Raw genomic sequence first — 15,472 nt, 5'->3', positions numbered from 1 at the left:
AATGACCAGACATCCCAGGACAGTGAGACCCTGGCTATCAGCTCTCCAATCCAAAGGGATTCTGCCATAAGAACCACTGCCTTCCGGTCCTGGGACACTCTGGTGACAAGTTGAACACAGACTCTGGTCTGCTCTGAGGTGCTCACTTTAGAATGACAGACACAAATCATAAACAAGCATGGAAATAAATAAACAAGGTCATTTCAGCAAGCAGTCCATGCAGTAAAGAAAAGAAACCCTGGTGGGAGCCGGCCCCGTGGCCAAATGGTTAAAGTTCACATGCTTTGCTTCAGTGACCCGAGGTTCGCGGGTTCAGATCCCAGGTGTGGACCTACTCCACTCATCAGCCATGCTGTGGAGGCATCCCACATACAAAAAGTAGAGGAAGATTGGCACAGATGTTAGCTCAGGGCTAATCTTCCTCAAGCGAAAAAAGAGGAGGATTGGCAAAGGATGTTAGCTCAGGGCTAATCTTCCTCAGGAAGGAAAAAAAGAAAAAGAAACCCTGGGAGGAGAGAACAGCAAGGGTGGGGGTTGGGGGGAAGGTTGAGGAGGGTCTGCAGACGTGACAGCTGAGCTGAGACCTAAAAGGTCAGTTCTTTATATTTAGAGGAAGGAAATTCCCGGCGAGGGACCCTCAAGAGCAAATGCACCGAGGTGGGAAAACAGCTTGGTGTGGCTGGGACTGCAGGGCAGCCAGTGAGGCAGAGCAGCGTGGGAGGTGGTCCCGGGAGAGGTGGGAGCAGGAGGCAGAGACGGGCTGGGAGTCAGAGGCCCTGGCCGGGGGCCACTCTGCCCCACACTCTGCAGCAGCCAGCACCAGCCCTGCCCACTGCCTCACTCCCAGATGCAAAATGAGAGGGCTGGGTCAGAGCGCTGGTGCCCAGGCCTGCTGTGCTTCAGAAACCCCTGGGGAGCTGGACAGAGATACAGACTCCTGGTTCTCACCCTACGCACACTACGCAGAAGGTCCAAGAGCAAGGCCCTGGGAATCTGCATTTGAACAAGGTCTCTAGATGATTCTGGGACTCAGTCAAGTTTGGGAAACAGCAGATAGATCAGATTCGCCACCTGGTGTAGCCTCCAAGGATGGGCCTCAGGAAACTATAGAACAAACTGTATGTTTCAGGGACGCATTTCTCTGGGATGGAGGGCTGTGGCGTCACCCGAGCACCACAGAGCCCCAGAGCATTGAACAGTTAAGAACCTCTGAACTCATGCACAGCTGCAGCATCTTGGCTCAAAGGAACTAGGCCAGGGATGGAGGGCACGGCCACAAACCCCTTCAGTTCCCAGATGTCTCTATTGTGTAAGTAGGGGCATCTGTTGGTCTTACCTGACCAGCACCTATGGCCCCTCCTACGGGGACCAGCCCCCGACTTTGAGGAGCCACCTGTGACACTGACTGCTTTAATGGCCCCAGTTCTTTAGCCCTCCCCATACCCATGCCCTTGGCCATTATAAATCTGCAGCGCCCCCCAACACTGACTCTGGGTTCAGCCACATGACTTGCTTTGGCCAATGGGCTCTGAGCAAATGTGATGTACGCAGAAGCTTGAAAAGTGCTTGCACAATTTGGCTTGCTCTGGCTTTCAATCTTTGACATTTCAAGAGAACACTCCTGGGCTAGCCTGTTGAGGATAAGAGGCGTATAGCCCGGCTGCCTCCATCACTCCAGCCAAAGCCAGGGACACCACACATGTGAGCGAGCCCAGCCCAGCCCAGCCCAACCCAAACCGTTAACCCCACAGACTCTTGAGCTGAGTAGATTTTTGCATTGCATGCCACTGAGGTTTTGGGGGGGGGGGTTGTTACGCAGCATCACTGTGGCAAGAGCTGACTGACACACCCCTCTTCCACTCTCAGGTCACATGGTTTAGGGAAGCTGTCCTCATCTCCTGTCCCAGGGGTGGCCTTGTGACCAATGCTGGCCACTCAACAGGATCCATCCCCTTTGGCCACACTATTGGTTCAGGGGTGGGGACAGTCCAAGGTGGTCCAATGAGACCTGGTTCTGGGACTTCTGCTCAAATGTTGAGGAGGATCTCTCTTGCCCACTGCGATTACTGGAAGGACAGGAGGTAAGCTCAGAGCTTTGAGAGATGATCACAGCGGGAGAGTCCATCTGAGGATTCAGCTCACCCATGAAGGCAGAGCCACACGCTGGAAAGAGACAAATTCCCGCAGCACTGCTTGATCCGGCCACACCACAACCTTGGACTTCTCTTCCAGGACTTTCTATCAGGAGAGACCATAACGTCCCTTTTTCACTCAAGGCCATTTCGAGTGAGTTTCTCTCACTTGCATTGAGTCCTGGAGTCCTGGAGAACAGGGCTGACTCCTTTTGGGATGTCTGCCCAAGCCCCAATCCATTCCCCTGGCTTGAAGCTCCGCTCCCTGTACGCACAGGGTGGGTTGTATAACCCCACACCCCACTGCCAGAAGAGAGCAGACTGGGCCCCCCATGGCCACCTGCACCACGCCAGCCAACCAGACTCTCCCTCAGGACCATGAAGCACAGACATGGAGACTAAGGGGTGGCAATCCAATCGCGGGACCAGCAGACCTCTGACCTAGAGGTTGCAAACGGGCAGCGTCTGCTCACCCTCGTGTTTGCTTTTGGTCTGCAGAGCAGGCTTATTTTTAATTGAATTAGTTGCCAAATTTCAACCATCAAGAAATTTCATACGAAAACCTAGAGTTTTGACAAAATGAACAGCATGGCCCCACATGAGCTCCTGCCCTGACCTGAACACGGTGGTCTGGGCCTGAGCAGCAGCTCCTTCAGAGGAGGCAAGGCTGCCGGCTCCCCACCACCCCTCTTTAGGGCACTCTCTGAGGGTCCTGGGCTGGCCCCTGGAGGACTGTCATGGGTGGCCCTGGACCTGAGTGAGGTCCCAACAATTCCGGCCTCCAGGTGGCCCCAGGTCCGACCTGCAAGGCCTGGACTCTGTGGCAGCAGCATCCTTCTGATAAACTCCCCTTTATTCTTATTTGGGCTCAAGACTGCTTCTGTCATTTGGAACCAGAGGAGCTTAACCACCACAGTCTTGCAGGCAGCACAGAGGCCCAAGGTCAGAGCATCCCTGAAAGATGGTTCTGGGTCCGACACTCCATAATTTAAATGGGGGGACAACCACAGGGGACCCCTTCAGCTCCTCAAAGAGCCTCACTGAACACCTCTGCTCAGGAGCGGGAGGAGGGAAGTAAGAACGTCTGGCAAGCCCAGGGGAATGATGGCCACAGAGCACAGAGCCCGGGCCTCTTGCTGCACAGAAGGCCTGAGCAGTTCCTGGAACCCTAAATGCATTCAGCACACACTCACTGAACCCTCACTGAGTGCCTACTCGTCTGAGTTTGGGCATGTGGCATTCTGTGAAACAGACCAAGGCCTGCCCCCATGGAACCAGCATCTGAGCAGGGGAAGAGAGAATAAAGAAGATAAATGAGTGTGGCATGTAGTGGGTAAGACAACAATTAGAGCGATGGGGCAATAAGGTGGAAGGGAAGTGCTGGGGGTGGGGAGGCCGCTCATTTAGACAGCACGCTCCTCACTGAGAAGAGCACCTTTGAGCAGAGACCTGCCTGAGAAGGGTGGGAGGCTTGCAGATATCTGGGAGAAGGGTTTCCAGATAGAAGAAATAGCAAGTGCAAAGGCCCTGAGGCAGGAGGGTCTGGGCCTGTTCAAGGACCAATGAGGAGGCTGAGGTGGCTGGGGCAGAGTGACTGGTGGGGAGAGGAGGTCAGAGAGGCAATGGGGGCAAATCACAATGGACTGCAGGCTTTGGAAGATGTTTGGCTGTGACTGAGTGAGATGGAAGGCACCAGAGTGTCCTGAGCAGGGGAGGGAAGGGATCTGACTCAGATTTAAGAAGATCCCCCTGGCAGCTGGGTGGAAAACAGACCATGGGGGCCCAAGGCAAGAGCAGGGAGCCCAGTGAGGGGCTACTGCCCTAGTCCAGGGGAGAGGTGTGGGGCACAGGCTAGGGCAGAGCTGCGAGGACGTGGTCAGCTGGGGCTGGACTCCAAATGAAGAGCCGGCAGGATTCGCCAATGGGTGAGCTGTGGGGTGTGAGAGCAGGAGGCATGAGGAGGACTGCAAGGCCTGGGGCCTGGCATCTGGAAGGCAGCAAGTCACGTCACTGGTGAGGAGGCAGGAGGGATTGGGGCTGTGAACTCCCTGAAGGGGCAGGGGCCACTCCCATCAGAACCTGGGCCCAGTGCTCACAGATCTGCCAGGTTTTTGAGAAAAGCCATAAATCCAGGTGTTTCTGCGAAGTGTCTCAATTTTCAAATGTTGGCAACTTATTCAAAGACACTGTAAGCACTGCAGGGCCAAACTTAACAGACGGACACTTCGGATGGAGCGCGCGGGCCCTGGGTCTGCAGCCTCTGACACAGGGTCAGAGCTCAGCAAGCGCCGTTTATCGAGCACTTGCCGGGCGCCAGCCAAGCACCACGTTCTCTGCTTCGACCCCAAGGATGCTCTCGTGAGGCAGATATCATCATCCTCATGTCCCAGCCAAGGAAACTGAGGCCCAGAGAGGGCAAGCCCCTGCCAGAGGCCACACAGTAGGTGAGTGGCGGACTGGGGGCAGGAGCCTGGACTGTCTGAGCCTGAAGCCTGTGGCCATGGGGTGCTCTGCCACCTCCACCATCCAGATAAAAAACGAAACCCTCATTTTACACGTGAGGACAGAAAAGGCCAGACAGAGGGAGTGTGAGTTATCCAAAGTCACTTAGCAAGTCGGCACGGGAGCCTGGACTTAAACCCAGGGCTCGTGACTCCTGGTGCAGTGCTCCTTCCACCAAGTCCTGCTGGAGGGGCCCAGGGAGCCTGGATGAAGTGGGTTGGGGGTGGAGGGCGCCACACAGCAGGCAAGAGCTGGGCTCTGGAGCCTTCTGCTTGGGTGCACATCCCAACTCTGCAACTTGGAAGCTGTGTGACCTTGAGCATGTCATTTCACCTCTCTGTGCCTCAGTTTCCTCATCTGGAAAATGGGCATAACCATGACACCCACCTCATAGGGCTTTTATGGGAATGAAAGGAAGGAACACTGGTCCAGGGTGAGAGCCACGACTGTCATAATCCGAATCTTTGCCCCTCAGATGCTCCTGAGACGAAGCCCATTTAATATTACACCGATACACTCCCATGCACCGGGAGCCTCCTCGTTGAGGACACTGTGTGTCCTCATACTCATGAAAATGTAGCCGCCTGATTTAAGGAGCAGAAGAGCTAGGAGTTTCTGTAGGAAAGAAGGGGAAGCAAGAAAGGCATGGGGGCAGCTGGGGTTCCCCCTCCTGAGCAGGAGCGGCTGCCCCACATCCACGGGAGCATGTGAAGCAGGGTGGTGTGGAGTGGGCGCCTCCGTGGAAGGGCAGGGGTCCCCAGTCGGCTGTCCCCCTCACTGCTTTGTAAGAAGACCCTCAGAGGCCAGGAGAGAGCTGGATACAAACACAGTCATAAGAACACAACACTCATCCCGCAGATGCTGGCTGAGCACCCACCACGCACCAGGGTCCTGAGCACCAGGAGCCAGCCATGAGCTCTGCACACAAACCAACCCCACCTTCACACGGCTCGTGGACAAGACTCAAGCAAACAAGTGACACCAAGGGACCGTCAACGGTGGCGAGTGCCAGAAGAAAACTCAGGCAGGAAACGTGGGGAGGGTCAATTTTGAATCAGGTGCTCAGAGAGAGCTCAGCACCAACTTAAAGAAGTTTCCAGAGAAGACATCTGGCGCTGGGAAAACTGGAAAGCCACATGCCAAAGAATCAAAGTAGACCGTTATCTTACTCCACACACAACTATTAACTCAAGATAGATTAAAGACTTGACTGTAAGACTTGAAACCATAAAACTCCTAGAAGAAAACATAGGCAGTACACTCTTTGACATCGGTCGTAGCAGCTTCTTTTTGGATACCATGTCTACTCAGGCAAGGGAAACAAAAGAAAAATTAACAAATGGGACTATATCAAACTAAAGAGCTCTGCAAGGCAAAGGAAACCATCAACAAAACGAAAAGACAACCCACCAAGGGGGAGAAAATATCTGCAAATCATATATCCACAAGGGCTTAACCTCCAGGATATATAAAGAACTGATATAACAAAAACCAACTTGATCAAAAAATGGGCAGAGAATATGAACAGACATTTCTCCAAAGAAGATATACAGATGGCCAACAGGCACATGAAAAGATGCTCAACATCACTAATCATCAGGGAAATGCAAATCAAAACTACAATGAGAGATCACCTCACACCTGTTAGAATGGCTATAATTAACAAGACAAAATATAACAAATGTTTGAGAGGGTGTGGAGAAAAGGGAACCCTCATACACTGCTGGTAGGAATGCAAACTGGTGCAGCCACTATGGAAAACAGTGTGGAGATTCCTCAAAAAATAAAAATAGAAATACCATACGACCCAGCTACTCCACCACTGGGTATTTATCCAAAGAACTTGGAATCAACAATTCAAAGAGACTCATGCACCCCTATGTTCGCTGCAGCATTATTCACAATAGCCAAGATATGGAAGCAACCCAAGTGCCCATCGAATGATGACTGGATAAAGAAGATGTGGTATATACAGATATACATACAATGGAATGCTACTCAGCCATAAGAAAAGACAAAATTGTCCCCATTTGCAACAACATGGATGGACCTTGAGGGTATGATGTTAAGCGAAATAAGCCAGACAGAGAAAGACAAACACTGCATGATTTCACTCATATGTGGAAGATAAATGAACACACGGATAAAGACGGTTACCAGAGGGGAAGGGGGTTCAGAGAGGGCAAAAGGGGTAAACAGGCACATTTACATGTTGATGGATAAAAATTAGCACAATGAGCACGGCGAGCACAATACAATCTACACAGAAACTGATGAATAATAATGTACACCTGAAATTTCACAATGTTATAAACCATTAATGACCTCAATTTTTTAAAAAAAGGTTTCCAGAAATCGTCTCGTGGTGATCTGGGGAAAAACATTCCAGGCAGAGGGAAGGGCCAGTGCAAAGGCCCTAAGGCAGAATGAGCTGGTGTTGGGGGCCAGTGTGGCAGGAGTTGGTGACCACAGGGGAGGAGAGGAGAGGAGCTCAGAGAGGGGGTGTAGAGAGGGAGGCCTGAGGGCCACCTTAGACCTGGGAAGGATGTGGCTTTGACTCTGAGGGTGGCCCTCGGAGGCGGCTGCACAAAGGAGGGCCAGGATCTGATGATTATCTGATGCTGGGTGGAGAGTGGACTGAGGGGGGCAATGGCAGAAGCAGGGAGGCCACTGCGGGAAGTCCACAGGAGAGATGTGGGTGGCGCAGAGAGGGCAGCAGCACGGAGGTGGTGGGTGCTGTCACACAGCCAGCAGGTGACCCTGCACTTTTCCTGCACTATTTCATGAATCCTTGCACCTCGGATAGGTGCTGGCCGCTCTGATCACCATTCTACATGGCAGCAAACTGAGGCTCTTGCCCAAACCACACTGCTAAAAAAGGGGCAGTGCCCAGCGTTAGCCTCCAGAAGCCTCCATCCTCCACGAGAGAGAATGGGCACTGCGCCCTCCGTTACAGGAGCACCAAAGATCCTGCTCCTGCTCCCTGTGGCTTGTCCTCCCTTCTCTCCAGCACCCCAGGCCCACCCCCTCCAGCAATCCTCGAGAGCCCTGCCACATCCTGCAGCCCTGTCGGTGTTCCCCAGCCGCCCGCCCGCCCACCGCCTCAGGCTCAGATACACACAGGACGAAGTCCGACACCACCTGCGTTCCCAGTCAGACAGCCATGCCCCTGCCGCCCGTCTCCCCCACCTCCACACCTTCACCCGTGCCTCCTCCAGGCCTTTCCTCTGTTGCCCTTCACCCCCTGGAATGCCTGCGTCCGCACCCACCCACCCCTTGGAGCCTCCAATCCAGTCGAGAGATCCAATTTGCGCGAAGGGCTCAGGGTGACTGTGTCAGGCCGTGCTTGCCTTTCTGTTTGCTGAAGGAGGCTGATGCTCCTTCTTGGAGGAGGAGAAAAGGTTCCTTTGTGCTGGGTCTGGCGAAATTGTGTCTGTTTAGGACAGGCTGCAGTTTTCCTTTTGAACGCTGTAGATTTTTAGTGTGGGGAAAAGGGCTTATTCGATTTCCCTGTGGCTGCCCAGAGTGGGGAGAGCTTTTTCTGAGCACAGACAGAGTGACGGAACAGGCGTTCAAGAGGCAGGGACATTCAGCAGCTGCTTCTCACGGCGAGCTTCGGCTTTCCTGGCTGGTGTCTCCACCGGGAGGAACACAAAACGCAGAGAGAGCCAGCCTTCCCTGTAGTTTCTCGGGCCGGGGGAAGTTGGTCCTGGACGGGCTCGGAGGTGGGCAGACGGGAGGGCAGGGTTTTATTGGGGGCTTGTTGGGGTGTTTTTTTCCTCTTCAACTAGAAAATAAATTTTAAAATGGTCACAGTATCCAGAAGAAAGGTAGTCACAGCAACAAAAGTTTGCGTCCAGGTGCCTCCTGACACCCTTTCAGAGCCCCGGCGGTGAAGGGGCAGGATTTGGACACTGGGATCAGCCCAGGAACCATCCAAGCTGGCTCAGACCTCCCCAGCTTCTCACCAGTACGGACAGGCTGGCCGCTATCTTCCCAGCTCCCAGGGAGGAAACTGTGGTTCTCAGGGAGGGGCCACCTCCAGCCAACAGTGGTCAAGAGAAAGGAGAAAACTGCGGCTTTGTTTTATTGACCCAACTAACCGTCCAGGTTTTTACTAACAGAGGACTGGGGGTGAGGGGCTTGTGCTGAGCCCCCCAAAGCGCCCCCTCCTGCGACGCCCAGCTGCACAGCTCTCTCCCCTTATCACTTCAACAGATTCCTTTCTGCTCCAGAAGACAATTCAGGCCCCTCACCAGCTGTGGAGCCCAGACGGAAACCTCTCTGAGCCTCAAATTCTGAGCCTCGCCTGAGAATTAGGCGCCCCAGAAGTCGCTGCTTCGAGGGTGTTGGCAAGGACTCAATGACCCTGCAGGCGAGTGGTTTTAACAGCGCCTGGCGCACATTAAGGGCTCAGTAAATGTAAGCTAACACTGTTTTTAAATGTTTTCCAATTAATAATTTTTAAAAGTGCTTAGGCTTAAACATCCTGTGTCAACCCCTTAGACGAGCTATTGCAAGAATCGGGGCCGTGACCTTCAGGGAGAGGCCAGAGGGGCCACAAACAATTAAGAGGCTGAGCTGGTCAGCAGGGCCGGGCCATGAAGGCAGGGACAGGGTCACCCACCAGAGCGCAGCCTCGAATTTTCGAGTGTGTGCTCAAAGGGAGACACTGGGAGGCACCAGGAGGCTGCGGCTCTGCACAAAAAGGAAACGTGGTGAGAGGTGAGGCTGACGTGGGGCCCTCTACCAGAAGGCACGGCGTGACGAGGCCTCCGGGGGAGAGGCTAGGCTTGGGTTGAGTGGAAAGCAGGGAATTTTAGCCCAAGATGCCTTTTGAGGTTAATTTTTTATTACATCCCAAAGTAAAAATTCGACTCCTGAGTGCACACCAGAAGTGAGTCTAATGGGGTGAAACTGGTCCGGGGCGGGCCCCTGTTCAGACACCGAGTGTCAGAGCAAACAGCCAGCATCGTGCAAGTGGTCACAGAAAAGTTCAGTCGGGCACCTCCAGAGGCAAGACAGAGCAGGCAGCACCCCAAGAAACCTCTGGTTTGTCGTCCCAAAGCCCATCCAACATTTATCCTGCAAATATGTGCCAAACACCTACTATGCTCCAGACACTGCCCAGAGGCTAGGATGGCAATGAGCAAGAGGGCTCCAGCCCTGCCCTCACAGTGACATCCTGTGGGGACAGAAGACAACAAGCTAGTGACCAAAGGTAGGTCCCAGAAAATCTCAGCTTGCACCTAGTGTGATGAGGGAGATAAAGGCGATCATGAGATAGGAAGCCATGGAGACCCTGCCTCCCAAGGGGGATGGCTCTCTCCAGGGGGCCCGGCCGCAGAAGGCAGGTCAGGAAGCCCCACCTGGAGCCGAGGAGGAGCCAGCCAGGGAAGACGTGGGGAGGGGAATTCCAGGCAGGGGGAGCAGCCTCCTTGGGTTTATTTTACACCTTGCTCCCTCTGTCCTTCAAACCGGTTAGGCCAATGGCTCATTCAGGGCAAACCAGGGGTCTGCCCACTGCCCCGACACTGAGTACACAGGTTGACATCAAAGAGGGAGGAGGTTTAACCTTGGGGAAAGAGGTCAGTTCACTCAGGAGGGTCCCCACACCTGGACTTGGAGCAACAAGGACTCGGAGGGACCGGGCGGCGTGGACCAGCACCCCGGGCATGTGGCACACGCGCTGTGAGGCCGCTGTCCTCGGCTCCGCTGTAGCCTCGCTGCGCCCGCGGGCGCTCGCCCAGCCCCGGCTGCCCCTGGCGGGCACACGGAGGACAGGCAGGGGGGGGCAGTTTGATCGGCCTTAGAAAAGTCACCCCCAATTCGGATGGGAGCCTCGCCGCGCGGTCCCGCGTTCCCGCCTGCCTCCTTTCCCTCCCGCAGCGTCCTCTCCGGGGCGGGGGCCAGGAGACGAGGGGCTCCCCGCCGGATGCCCCCACTCCCACTTCCGCGCTGCCCCAGCCCCGGCCGGGAGCGGTCGAGCGCGGGTGAGGGATGGGGGAGAAGGCCCCCGCGGCTGCCGGTCCTGGGGGTCCGCGGGGCGAGGGGCGGCCCGCAGCACCAGCCCCCGCCCCCGCCCCCGACCGGGACGGGGTGGGCGGGAGGCACCCGGCGCCGCGCGGAGGACAGAGGGGGTGGGGGCGAGCACGGAGACGGGTCCCGGCGCGGAGAGGGACGCGCGCCCTCCGCCCGGCAGCTGGGGTGGGCGCCCCGGAGACGCAGCCCCCAGGGCGCGGCGAGGTCCCCGAAGGCGCCTGGCGCTCGGGGGGCGTCCCGCGCACCCAGCGCTGCCCCCGGACCCGCCCGGCGCGCCCTCCCCGCCCGCGAACGCCGGCTGGCCCGCGGGGGGCGCGCGGGTCTGGGGCCCGGGCCGCCGCGGCCGCGCAGCCCCGGTGAGCCGCGAACCGAGCCCGCCGGCGCCGCCGCGCACTCACCGAGCCCGCCGAGCTCCTCCTCGCACGAGTACCAGATGCCGGTGTGGAAATTCCTGAGGAGGAAGCGGTCGTCGCCCGTCTCCCAGCTGTAGAGTGCGCCGCCAGGGGGGCCGTTCCCCGCGGCGGCGGTGGCGGCGGCGGCGGCGGCTGTGCCGTTGGCCGTGGCGTTGGCGCCCGAGTTGGGGCAGTTGGCGCGCCCGCCCTGGCCGCAGCCGGGCTTGGGCACCCGCTGCGTGCCCTGGCACCAGTGCGTGGTGAGGAAGGCGGTGGTGGCGAAGAGCAGCGCCAGCAGGTTCAGGGCCACGGCCAGGAGCGCTCGGCCGCGGCGGCTCGTCTTCATGCCGCCCGCGCCGCCGGGACCGCGCCGCCGGGGAGCTCCGCGCGCGAAGTTGGCGGCCGGCGCCCCGCGTCAGCGGCCGCTGCCCGCCGCGCCCCGGGCCTCGGGCGCCTGCGATCGGCGGCGGCGCGGACCCATGGCCCGCCCCGGGCTGGGGGCGCGGCGCGGGGGCGCGGGGCCGCGGGGGGCAGGCGGCGGCGGCGGAGCGGCTCCGGCGCGCCCGGAGCCCGGAGCGCGAGTGCACCTCGGCGAGGAGCCGCTGGCGCCTGGCGGCGGCCACGGCGCAGAAACGCGCGCCCCTCCGTGGGGAGACACCTGCAGGCCGCCGGCGACAGTGCTCCGGCGCCCGCCCTCGCCGGGAGAGGGGGCGCCCCACGCCGGGCGCGGGCGGGAGACCAGGAGAGAAAGGACGCCCCCGAAAGAGAGCGGCACCCGCGTGGAGGGTCTGAGAAGCAAGGAGAGCGCCGCAAAGGTGCTCTCGGAGAAAGAGCCTTCCCACCGAGCACGTGGGGCGAGAAAACCGGCCGGGAGGGGGCATCCCACTCAAGATCCAGAGAGACCCTGCCCCCGGGAGACGAGGGCAGAGCCTGCTGGGGCTCCCCATGAGGGACATGGACCAGCAGGGGACCCCGCCTCCAGGAGGGAGCCCCAAGAGGGAGCCCCAAAAGGGCTAGCCTGGGCTGCAGAGTTTGCTGGGCTTCCCACAGCCCAGGAGCTGCAGGACCCGCTGGAAGGGATGTCTCATGCTGAACGTGGAGTTGCAGGACCAGTCAGGAGGGGTGCCCCACCAGGAATGCGGGGTGCAGAGTCTGAGGGCTTGTGCTTCCCGGGGGGCGTCGCCCAGGGGGACTTGGGCTGTATGAACCAACAGGAAGAGCTCCCCTGGCAAGATGAGGCTGCAGTCCCCTGGGCTCCCTATCATGGCATGGGACAGAAGGAAGGATGGCAAAGTGCCCCACACAGGATGCCAGCATTGGATATGACCAATGGGGCTTCCCCACTCAGGCCATCCCGGCTGAGATTCTGCACAGCATGACCAAGAAGGTCCCATATCGGACACAAAGTTGTAGTTAGCAGGCAGGGGTGCCCCACAGAGGCTGCCAACCCAGAATCTTTAAGGTTGGGGTGGGAGCAGAATGGTCAAGAAAACTGAGTTTGAGATCAGGCAAATCTGAGGCTTGACCAGCTGAGGGCCTTGAACAAGGCATTTAACCTCTCTGAACCTCAGTTCCACATTTATAAAAAGGGGAGGAACATTGGGCTGTTGTAAGGAGGTCATGCCTGTAAAAAGTATTTGGCACACAGTAGTTGCTCAATAAATGCTAGCCATTATTATTAACGTCTGAACCAAGAGCAACTGACCAAATTCTCACAAACCTTTCTGGGCTCTCTTGTGCAAAGTGGGATTGCCCACCTGTGAGCATCCCCATCCCCGCCTCTGCTCTAAGATGACCATGTTCCCTGAACTGCCTTCACCCTGCACAGCACATGGTGCCCAGATGCCCAGGGTGTGCAACAATTAATTGCACTCTGATTGCAAGAGCTCATTTGAATTCTGCCCAAACTGAGAACTGCTCCGACAGCTTGTGGAGTGGCAGGGCTTGCAGAATTCAAGGTTAACGGATTATGAATTGCCTTACTCTGGTGGGCAAGCCTGTGTTCACTGTCAGCTGCTGCTACTCTGCCTGGGGGTAGGGGAGAGTAATTGCGGGCAGTGTCCCTGGCAGAAACCCATATGAAGGATGGCCAAGGGTCTCCAGAGTTGTTTATTAGATCCCTTTTCTGGCCCTAGGCAAGGCGTTCCCAGCTATCATGAGAAGGAGGACCTCCATGCAATAAAGGTGGTGTTGAGGGTGTTGGCTGACAGAGAAAATATATCACAGCAGACAGCCAAAAGGAGTTCAGTATGGCTTTTAAACGGGCGCGCAATAGGCATCATATGAGTATCTGCACACGCATCTGTTTGGAAACCAGTCCCTCAGGTGTGGGCTTGAGACGGCGGTTGGTGTGCACGTGGGCAGGACTAGGTGACCTGCAGGCTGGCTGCCGTGTCCCAGGAGTTCAAAGCCAGGACAGCCCAAGGGAAATGTGTCTCAGGGACCATACTATCTTAAGAAATACACAGAGGAAGCAGAGAGGGTTTTGAAATTTCCATCTAAGACATTTTTCCGCTCGTTGAGCACCGACTGGACACTCAGCACTGGGGAGAAGAGACAGCACAAACAACATTACTAAGTGCATTGTAGGGTGCACGGGTGTTAAGAGCCAGGGAGAAGGATAGAGCAGGGAGTGGGTAGAAGTGAGGGTAGCAGATGTGAGATTAAATCAGGGCTGCAAGAAGACCTCACTGTGAAGGGGATATTAGAGCAAAGACTTGAAGGAGAGTGGGAGCAAACCATGGCGATATCCTAGGAAAGGAGGTTCCAAGACAAGGGAGCAGCCAGTGCAAAGACCCTGGGGTAGGGGGATAATGAGAGAGTAGTGCAGCTGGAGCTGAGTGGGCAGGGGAAGCGTAGAAGAAAACAAGGTAGGAGACATGATAGGGGAGGGGACAGATCATGGTCTGTGTAGGCCATTACAGGAACTCTGACATTTACTCTGAGTGGGGTGGAAGCCTCGGGAGGTTTTGAACAGAGGGGAGTCAGGATCTGACTATAATAGGCTGCTGGGTTAAGAAACATAGGGACCAGCTAGGGGCTAGTGAGTAAACCCAGGCAAGTAATGCTAGCGGCTCAAACCAGGGTGGTGGCAATGGCAGTGGTGTTCTGGGTTGATTTTAAAGGCAGACCCAGCAGGATTTGCTCAAGGATCGAATGTGGGGTGTGAAAGACAGCTTTGAGATGTCTGGCAAGGACGGAGCTGCCATTTGCTGAGATGGAAGGCCTTGGGAGGAGCAGATCTTGGGGATACAGGGAAGATCAGAAATTCTGACGGATTTCACTCTGGGCCGTGCACTCACACTGAAGGTAAGGACAAGGAGCGGAGATGATGCCACTGGAGGGAGCCACGGCTTCTGTCCCCACAGCCTTCCTGAAATGAAAGCAGGTCATTAGCCAGCCCCTTGGTTACGATGGGTATTTTATCTTCAAACCGTGATACAGTTGGAATTCCCTTCGGTGTGGACAGGTATTACAGAAAAATTATTCCAGACGCTTGTTAGAGACGGCGAGGGGGGCCTTACCCAGGGGGCTGCTGCAGTGGGGCATCTGCCGTGGGGGAGAGAGAGGGGCTCAACTCCAGATACAACGAGGACAAGTGGGATTCCCAGCCGAGGAGCGGGCCGGGGGTCACAGATGGAAAATGACTCAGAGGAGACATCAGGGCTCGGGACTCAGGCTACACCGCCTTGACAGGAAGGACTCTTGCCTTCGGCAGCCCAGGGGGATAAGCCGTCATGGAGAGTGAGGGATGAGGAATCTGAGCCTCGCTAAGCTGGCCTAAACCCAAGGGCAGGGCGGGTCGAGGAGAGGGCTCAGACCCCTGACCCAGGTTTGGTCAAGGAGAGTCTCTGTATGGGGGGTTGGGGGGAGCGGAGATTTGTTCAGGAGGCCAGAAATGTGGCCCAAGTCCCTGGTTCCCTTCTCTTTAGCCGCTGCCGTGGACCAAGGTGTCCTGGCTCCCTGCTGCCCCGGCCCAGCCCCCAGCTCCCCTCCCTGCCCTCGCTGCACAGAGGCCGCCTCTGCCTAACCTGAAGCGCTCCCCGTTGCCCCAGGACAAAGTCCAGAGGCCATTCCAGGTCCTTCGAGAGGGGCTGCTGCCCACATCTCCAGCCCCTGTGCCCGCCCCTCCCAGTGCCACAGCCACACCAATCGCTTTGCATTTCCTGACCACCCCGGGCTCAGAGGGGTCTCCAGGCTCGGCCGGCCACCCTCCCTCTGCCTGAGGAGTTTGCTCTGCTTGTCCTTGCGTCCTTCAAAGCGCTGTTTAAACACCACTCCTCGGTCGGTGGTCCTGCCCTGCCTCGCCCCCACACCCAGGCATCTGCCACCCCTCCTCTGAGCCGTGACATCTGTGTTCACACCTGTCCCCTCCCTGGGGGCCCTGCCAGGTCACCCCCACTG

General features: G+C 57.0%; 1 protein-coding gene across 2 annotated transcripts in view; it reads right to left on the bottom strand.

Moving 5' to 3' along the window:
* GSG1L (GSG1 like) overlaps positions 1 to 11,549 on the bottom strand; it is a 211,959-nt gene extending 200,410 nt beyond the window's left edge. The window contains exon 1 of one of the 2 annotated variants that reach the window (XM_070566511.1): positions 11,075 to 11,549. In XM_070566511.1, the coding sequence (XP_070422612.1) occupies positions 11,075 to 11,414 (340 nt within the window). In that variant the 5' untranslated portion in view covers positions 11,415 to 11,549. The remainder of the gene's footprint in view (positions 1 to 11,074) is intronic. The other variant, XM_070566512.1, reaches the window with a different exon arrangement.
* Positions 11,550 to 15,472: the final 3,923 nt, after the last annotated feature.

The sequence above is a fragment of the Equus przewalskii genome, chromosome 12 (assembly GCF_037783145.1).
Source record: "Equus przewalskii isolate Varuska chromosome 12, EquPr2, whole genome shotgun sequence".
NCBI classification, from domain to species: Eukaryota; Metazoa; Chordata; class Mammalia; order Perissodactyla; family Equidae; genus Equus; species Equus przewalskii.
The sequence above is the reverse complement of the archived record's forward strand: the minus strand, read 5'-3'. Positions and strand labels throughout refer to the sequence as shown.